At 37.6% G+C, this 8906-nt stretch overlaps 1 protein-coding gene across 1 annotated transcript in view; it reads left to right on the top strand.

The window, feature by feature from the left end:
- The first annotated feature begins 3924 nt into the window (after positions 1–3924).
- The window catches only part of LOC149830921 (katanin p80 WD40 repeat-containing subunit B1 homolog KTN80.3-like), a 30238-nt gene continuing 25256 nt past the window's right edge, over positions 3925–8906 (top strand). Inside the window, exons 1-5 of the mRNA XM_090011921.1 lie at positions 3925–4135; positions 4367–4497; positions 5882–5999; positions 6126–6352; positions 6466–6568. Of these exons, the coding sequence (XP_089868047.1) occupies positions 4114–4135; positions 4367–4497; positions 5882–5999; positions 6126–6352; positions 6466–6568 (601 nt within the window). The 5' untranslated portion in view covers positions 3925–4113. The remainder of the gene's footprint in view (positions 4136–4366; positions 4498–5881; positions 6000–6125; positions 6353–6465; positions 6569–8906) is intronic.

Genomic DNA, 8906 nt, shown 5'->3' with positions numbered 1-8906 from the left:
TCTTTTCTTATGAGTTTTTTGTTTCTTCTAAATGTGACCTTTACCTTTTGGTTTAATTTTCCATTTTAATGATTAAAAACTTTAATTTTTTAAGAAATTTTTCAAAATAACTTTCAACTTTTGCAATACTTGAAAATGCAAGCATTTTAAAAGGTATCAAAGTTTTGTTGGTGTTAATCAAAGAAACCTTGTTAAAGTATAATTAATACTAGCCTACTTGTGTTAGTATAAGAGTTTTTTGCCTTTTTTACCAACTAATAATTGGAATATCTCTTTGAAAAAATTTGGAATATGCCTTTTTTTGTTTATAGTCAAGCTGGGGTTTGGCATACCCCTTTAGATTCACCAAAAAAGTGAGAGTGCAGTTATACATAGTAAATGTCAAACAAAAGGTACCCAGCTTGAGGTTTATCCACCCAGTGTCTTTTCATGGCACCGGAAGCAAAAAAAGACAATGTTTTAGCCATAAAGTTATGATTTTTAGTTATGACCATAACCTTTTTTTATAAATTTTCATGAAAAAATTATCAAAATTTTTACAACTTAGTGAGTCAGGCAATCAAGATTGAATTAGTGAGCTCAGAGGCACACGTAAATGCGCTATCTTTCAAGCGATACTTGCCCCACTTAGGATCAAGTTCTTGGTGTAATGGGTACTCGTGTGGCTATGCTCTTAGGAAACAACTGAGCTTCACCTTCTTGTGAATGATTGGACCACAGTCTATACTGGGTGAGCCCAATAACCTCGACACGAACCACCTTGAAGAACCTCTTGATTATGATAGAAAGATCTAAGTTCGAATTAGGTATGAATCCTGGTTATAGATATAGATTTTGAACAAGGGTGGATATGGATCCAAACTGCAACTGAATATGGATCAAAACTGTATTTAAATATGAATTTAAACAACAATTGGACCAAGATTCGAACTATAACTGGATTTGGATCTGAATAACAATTGGATCATGATCCAAACTATAACTAGATTTGAATCTGAATAGCAATTGAATTAGGATCCAAATTGTAATTAGATATAGATCAGGATCTAAATTGTAGTTGGATCTGAATTCGAATAGCAACTGGATCAGAATCAGAACTGTAACTAGATCTGGATCTAAACTATTATTGGATATGGATCCAAATAAGAATTTGAAGAAGAACAAGATCTAGATCCTGGATAGATATCCAAACTAAAATCTCAAAATCCAAAAAAGGAGAGTAGAGCTCGTGGGAGAGGGAGAGAGAGAGCACTCGTGAGAGAATATAGGAGAGGAGAGATGAAAGAAATGAGAAATGGTTGGAGTTTATATAGGCCTCAGCCTCAGGCCACCCATAAAAACCTTAAAGTGCCCAAACAACAAGAAATAAATAGGCCATGGCTAGTCAGAATGGCCAAACATAATGGTCCAAAGAGTTATGCAAAGGGGGGTGCCAAAGCGGGTCCAAAATGACTTTGAAAGGGTTAAGTTTTGTTTTGGACTATAAATGATCATGCAAAAACGTTTGGCATGGTCTAAATGGATCCAGATATGATCCAAAAGATTTGAAGAGAAATCAATGCTAAGTCAATCACAATTTCAAGGCTTGGTCAAAGGTCAATTTTAGGTTTGAAGATTAAATATGTCCTAAGTACTAAAAAGATAAATCAAATACCAAAGCCAAACCTAAATAAATAGGCCATGACTAGCCAAAACGATCAGCCATAATGGCCCAAATGATTATGCAAAGAGGGGCGCCAAAGCGGGTCCAAAATGATCATGGAAGGGTTAAGTTCCATTTTGGACTATAAATGCCTATGCAAAAATTAGGCCATGGTTCAACAGTTTCAAAGCTTAGTCAAAGGTTGGTTTTAGACTTAAAGATTAAATTTATCCCAAGAAGTAAAAAGATAAGTCAAAGAGCAAGGTCCAAAAATAAAGTGATACACAAGCCTAAGATCTAATGTACTTGTGGTCCTTGACCTTTAAGACACTATCCCTCTACGTAAGGACAAAAGTTTTCAAAAAAACCTTCAATGTGAGATTAAATTTTTGTAGAGAATCCATTACTCACAAACTTAGTAAAAAACGAAAAATAAAAGTACATAAAGATGGTTTTGAATCAAATTCCAACAAAAACCACACCTAGGACCAAAGAGCTAGCATGCTAGCTATGCCGGCTCTACTTACAACCATTGTCTTGGCAGCATAAAACTCCATGAGCTTATTACCTTTGCCCCCATGAAATCGCCATGCTTCAGCTTGCGCAAGAGGTGATGCCCATAGGATTTGAACCTAGACCGCCTGCCTAACGGCCTAGGCCCCATCCAACCCCTTTTGGGGCGCATGGAACTATATTGGGCCTTCCCTTTCCTTCAGGCCTGTCTAACAGAGATATGCCAATGTCTGCTCGTGAGACCTCTATATACACTCTGCTCCCTGTCGAAATTCTAATCAGAATTTCCTTCCACCCTCCCCCACTCCCTTTGTATTACGCCGTCCTTGTGAATCACCCAGCTTACACTTTTGAAAAACCTTGCCTGATCCCTGTAAGTGTATCCTAATTTCCAAGCATCTTTGTATCTCATTAGTGCCTTTGCATTTGTGCTGCATAACTTTTGTCCGTGGAAAGCAAATCCAGGAAAACCCAACACCTCCTCCCACGAAAAGTTATCATAAGAAAAGAGGGTCAGGTTGATTTGGTGAAAGAAAGCCTACAGTTTGCATTGCCGTGGTGGGGCCTAGGAAAATCCATCTCCATTTATGCATTTTCATGGAAAGCCCTAACTTTTAGAAGCACATAAATGCATCTTATATGTCATACTATTTTGGAAGGCTTATGAATTAGGTGAGTTTTGATTTGATTTCTTCCTTTTATAAACATTGATTCTTACTTTTTTTATTTATCTTTAAAATACATCACTTTTGGACCATCATGTTCTTTATGGCATGGGCCCATGACAGGTTGATTTTTTTTTCTTTTCATAAGCAATCTAAGGGTTAATCAATTCATGATTCGAACTTAAAAAGGTTGGTTTAACTTTTTATTTTATTTATTACAGGAAGAAACCTGAGCCCCCAATAGCAGGTATATCTCATATCGACCCTCAAGGAAGTAAAACTCCCCGACTAGGACCCTCGCCACCAAGGCTTATGTTGGGCTTCAGCTTTAGCTCTTGCAGAAATGAAACCCCTCCCGACTGCTTGTCTGACAGCCAAGACCCAATCCAACTATGCTGACCCTTTGAGACAATAGGTGGTTTAACTTTTTTTTTTTTTTTTTTGAATTTATAACTGAAGAAACCGCATCCGTCACAAAAACCTAGTTCCGCTGGCTCAACCTGCCATACCTACGATCATCGTGCCTACGCGCAGAGGAACACCCATTCAAATCTAACTTTGACTGTCCTTCTAGCAGCCAAGGACCTGTCCCACTACCTCAATCCCCCTTGGGCAAAGGGTGGTTTCACTTGATACAAAGAAAATTGAACTTTAAAAGTGATACAAAATATGTCAACATTATATTCGAGATTCTACTATATATTTACTGTCAAAACTGTTTACGGTTTTTCCTTTCTGAAAAATCATAACAAAGTTTGGCCACATTTTTTAAAATTTCACAATATAGTTGCGTTTTTTAATTATGCTGAAAATTAAGTGCCAATAAAAATTTCATTTTTTTTAACCCTCGTGGGGAATTTTGTCATTATCAGAACAACATCAAAAGGGCAGGAGCAGCAGTCTGTTCCAATTTTCATTTTCTGATTTCACACTGCACCAACCAGAGAGAGAGAGAGAGAGAGAGAGAGAGAGAGAGAGAGTTCCTGCCCCCACAGACCACATCGCATCTCCCCTACCCATATCACCACATGCCACTTTCCCTCCCACCCATCTCTCAAAATAAAAAATTTATTTAAAAAGATTAAAGGAAAACAATAAAATTTTAGAAAAAAATTAAAGTAAAACCCTCTCTCTCTCTCTCTCTCTCTTAAATCTAACAATGGCGGTCTTCCTCCTCTGCGACTCGCACCAGATCCCCTCGCCTCTCGCACTCGCTCCTCCTTCCTGACTCCCGCAGGCACGTGCCAACCGTCGCTCGCACGTGCGCGCGCGTGTGGATGATTCTTTTCGAAGATGAAGCGTGGGTACAAACTCCGTATCCTCTTCGCAGAAGCAAAAGAGAGTCCTTTTTCCTTTCTGTCTGTCTTTTTTCCTTGTATTGTTTTGTTGGGTTCTTTTTTGTGGTTTGCCCCAACTTCTTTTCTGGTTTCGATTTTAAGGGCGGTGAGTTCGTCGGTAGGATCTTAGAGATTTCTGTCTCTCTCTCTCTCTCTCGAATTAGTTTTTCTTTTCTTTTTTTTGGTTTTTTTTCTTGACTCTAGATCAGAGGAATTCGTTGCGCATAGCTCGAATGTGAATTGCTTGAAGATTGGGAAGAAATCGTCCAGAGTCGTCGTGACCGGCGGGGAGGATCACAAGGTTAATCTTTGGGCGATTGGTAAACCTAATTCCATCCTGGTTGGTTCGAATCCCCTTTTTTATGTTTTTTTTTATTGAAATTTCTATGATTGGTTGTTTGAGTAGCTGATGCCGGCGTTTTCTCTGTGTTTATGAGTGATTTGGGGTTTTTTGGGAAGTGGGTTTTCATCATCTTGGCGAATTATGGAGGTGTAGATAGGTTTTAGGGATTTTTTTCATGATGGGCTCTCGTTACTTTGTTTTAAGGAGACGTTTTTTTATTAATTTTTAAATTGGTGCTGGTGAATTGTGAAGGCAAAGAGGTTTTAGAGTTTCCAGACAACGGGCTTTTGTTATTTGATTATAACAATTATCATTGTTTGGGTATAGATAGGCTAGGCCAGAGAGACTGGTGAATTATGATTCCTAATGATTGAATCAGCCTTGAAATCAATGTTCGCATTTCCATAATGTTCTTGAGAATTTGTTGCTTAGTTCTTTGTGGATGGCATGTCAGGCTATTTTATCCACAGTTGCTGGAACCTTGTAAACACCTCTGAAGCTTGCTTTGAAAGTGCGAAACCTCACACTTATTTCATGCTTCCTGGACTTTATGGGAAGCTCGCTTCCCTCTATATGAAATTGAACTTTCATTGATGTTGGAAATATACTTTTCATATTAGAAGAATTGTTTTTCTTTTCAAATTTGTATTGTCAAACTTACATTTGATGGGTATTTTTGAGCAAAAGGCTTAACTCTGCATATAAGTAAAAACACTGTTTTTTGTCTACTTTTTTATATTTATTCTTACAGGTTTTCATTATCTTCTTACTTTCTTCCTTTTATGCTTCTTAAATCTTCACGCTTCATTCATTACAATAATTTTTTATTCATTTCTATGCATCACTTCTTTCACCCACTTCTTATCTTGGTAACTATGATTTATCTCATTCTTCTTTCATTTCTCTGCAACTCTGAATCTTTGTTTTTGGTTTTGAAATGCTCCATGTTGTTAGCTACCAAAGAGTGCTGTGATTGTTTGTTTTAGTGTTCAAGCAGCTTTGATATTTCCTTTCTTGGTTGTATGGCTTTTGAAATATGGGGAGAAAAAAAGACACTATATTCAATGGGTGCATGAAAATCCTTAGTAGCATTGTTGAATTACAAATGTTAGTTTTATCTAGAATTTTAGTGGTTGGTTGTGGTTAGGTCTTTCGTTCAGGTTTCCTTTTAAACTTTCAATGTGAGGCGCATCGAATATCACATATAAATATCTGATTATTCACCTTTTACACTTATTACAATTGTGGCCACTTGCTCAACATATTTGATGAGACAGTTTTTGCATTTCATTTTTAATTTTGGCAGCAGAGGAATCTGTTTTATGGGACAGACTTTTGTGCTTGAGATGGACCCTAAGTGTGTTCTTATTTAAATCTGCAGAGCCTTTCTGGTCACACGAGCCCAGTTGAGTCTGTGACATTTGACTCTTCAGAAGTCTTGGTGGTTGCTGGAGCCTCCAGTGGCACAATAAAGCTTTGGGATCTGGAAGAGGCAAAAAGTGAGTTCTTGTGGAGTACAGCCATTATGTTTCTGTTATTACCTTGAATCTTGAAATCTTGGGTTTCTGATGATATTGTGAATCGGTTCTCTGATTTGGTTTTATGCTGCTATCATTGTATCACAGTTGTTAGGACACTTACTGGTCACAGATCGAATTGTATATCTGTTGATTTCCATCCTTTTGGCGAGTTCTTTGCATCTGGTTCTTTGGATACTAATTTGAAGATATGGGATATTAGAAGAAAAGGGTGCATTCACACATACAAGGGGCATAGTCGAGGTGTTAATGCCATTAGATTCACTCCAGATGGACGTTGGGTTGTTTCTGGTGGTGAAGATCATGTTGTAAAGGTAAGTTAGAGATCTTGCATGTGTTTCACTCCATTCCCAGAGATGAACTGTTATGGAAATTTATTTGTGAGAAAGCAAGTCATTTTATGTGTTGCATGTTGTTATGTGAACAGTTGTGGGATCTGACTGCTGGAAAGCTCTTGCATGATTTTAAGTGTCATGAAGGGCAAATACAGTGCATGGACTTTCATCCCCATGAATTTCTCCTTGCAACAGGTGAATTTCTGAGAACCCAAGTTTAAAGTCATGCAAGCCTTCTAATGATATATTTGCTGATTTTTACGTGAATGCATGTGCAAGCACAACTTTGCTCTCCAACTGCATAATAACCTTAAATGTTGAATATGTTGCATATAATTTTATTGTTGGCTTCTGTTGTATTGAAGTTCTTTCATTTGACCATCGGGGGATTTCCGAAAGTCACTGAAGCATTGTAGTTCTCACCTTGCATTAGTATGTTTTGTGTCACCTGTAGAAAGTAATGCCCAAACTCTGTAACTATATTCTTTTTTAGAAGTATTAAGTATTAACCAATTGAAAGTTTCTCTTAAGGTATGGGTTAGGCTGTTTTTTTTTTCTTCCTTTTGAAGATAGTCAATGTAAAACAGGAAATAATTGTAGCTAGTTGCCATACGTGGGCTCTGTGCAATATTATCTGTGCTGCAATCTTGTTGGTTGTGAATGATAAACATATAACATGCATGTTACATGTCTATTCAACATGAACAAAATCAAAGAGTTTTCAACCCACCGTTAATTGATCGAGGCACTCACCTAGACGTCAATGTGAGTTCTGAGAAAATGCAAAGGGAATCAACCATACTTTGGATACATCTTTGTTAGGATTCTGCCCAGACATACCATGTATAATGAGCTGCCATAAACCATTTTCCACTTCATACCTCGATGCATGTCTCTAGTGCATGCCACCTACTCTATGTTGCATCAAGCCTTTACCAAAACCAACTAGCTACGTGAGGAGTATAACTCTTGGAGAAGGCCTGAACCCCCATATGGTTTCTAATGGAAAGGTTTGACTTTTGGTTTCCAGTCTCCATTGAGTATGGGCTAGAAAATTTTATACTAACCTGTCTCTGCATTGATAAATTCCCTTCTGTGTAACGGGCAACTGCATCCAGCAAGAATCCTTGTGAAGTTAGTCCACTCTTCACTAGACTTGTTGATGTATTTAAAGGTCCAATCACATGACAGCATTCCATATCTTTTCCTGCCACAGGTCTAGTGTCTTCTAAAAGTTTGTGGAGCATGTTCCTGCCTTTATGTTGTTGCAAACAACTTTATCTGTCTTCTTTGTCTTCTGCCTTGGCTTGATAATAGCTTTCAGTCAGAAGAACTAGAACCCATTGAACTGTCATTACTTGCTTGAAGGGATGAAACCTCTTGACCAAACTTTGCAAACCTGTCAAACTTTGTGGCTCCTACTTGGATCTAGGATCTAGCCTACTTTACCCAATCTCTGATTTTGGGCTGCCTATTCAAGTTCACTAATGGGTAGGATCAATGTTGTCACTATCAGTATCATACCTGAATTTTTCAAAACGAGGCTTATTAAATGAAAGAATTGGCCGATTTGGATTCTGAAGCGAATCATGCTGAATCCGCCATTTTTACCTTTTTAATATAAAAAATAGGAAATAATTAAGAAAGAATTATTAAAAAATGATAAAAAATATTAAAACATTTTAAAGAATATTAGAATATTAACAATCAGCTGAGGGTCGAAGTGCCTCATTGTGAATTGATTTTAGGCCGATATGATACAAATCGGCTGATTTGCAATGATACTGACAAAACCAGGGTTATCGGAAGTGCCCATAGGCATGGGGAAGCGTGCTTCCCCAAAACGCGATGCTTTCGAAATGTTGGAGAAGCACCATTTTTAAATGGGAAGCGAGCTTCCCAAGAATGGACAATTTTAGCCCTTAAAAACTTTTTTTTACCAATTTTTTTAAAAAGGAATACCCTTTTCTTAAAGGTTATAATGGTCATTATAACATTATAAAAGGGAAAGTCGAATAGGGTTTCGAATTTCCCAAATCTGAACTCTGTCTCTCTCTTGTTCTCGACTTCCTGCGACCTTCGGTGATTTTTAGCGACCATGGTGTCTTTAGGTACAACCCCCCCTCTCTCTCTCTCGCTCTGACTCTCCTCTCCATCTCTGTGTCTCTCACTCTCTCTCTCTCACTAACTCTCCTCTCCCTCTCTCTCTTGAAAGATCAACAGTAGATGAGGAGACGAGTTGAGGTTGTAACCTTACGTTTTCTCTCTATAGAAAATTGTGACTCCTTCCTTTATAATAGAAAATAGTTACACTTTGTTACATTACAAGAATGCCTTCATTAAATTACTATTTACAATTACATTAGAAGGGCAACAATGTAAAATAAAACATGGAGACATGAATCAGTTATAAATAGGAATCTGCTATAATCCAAACACTGTGTATTGGATCTGGATCTGGATCAAGAATCCTGATTCAGATCATACCCAAATCACATTCCAACAACCTCTCTAAAGTTGTATATGTGATGAT

This window comes from Nuphar pumila, chromosome 7 (assembly GCF_984573655.1).
Source record: "Nuphar pumila chromosome 7, dmNupPumi1.hap1.1, whole genome shotgun sequence".
NCBI lineage: Eukaryota > Viridiplantae > Streptophyta > Magnoliopsida > Nymphaeales > Nymphaeaceae > Nuphar > Nuphar pumila.
The sequence above is the reverse complement of the archived record's forward strand: the minus strand, read 5'-3'. Positions and strand labels throughout refer to the sequence as shown.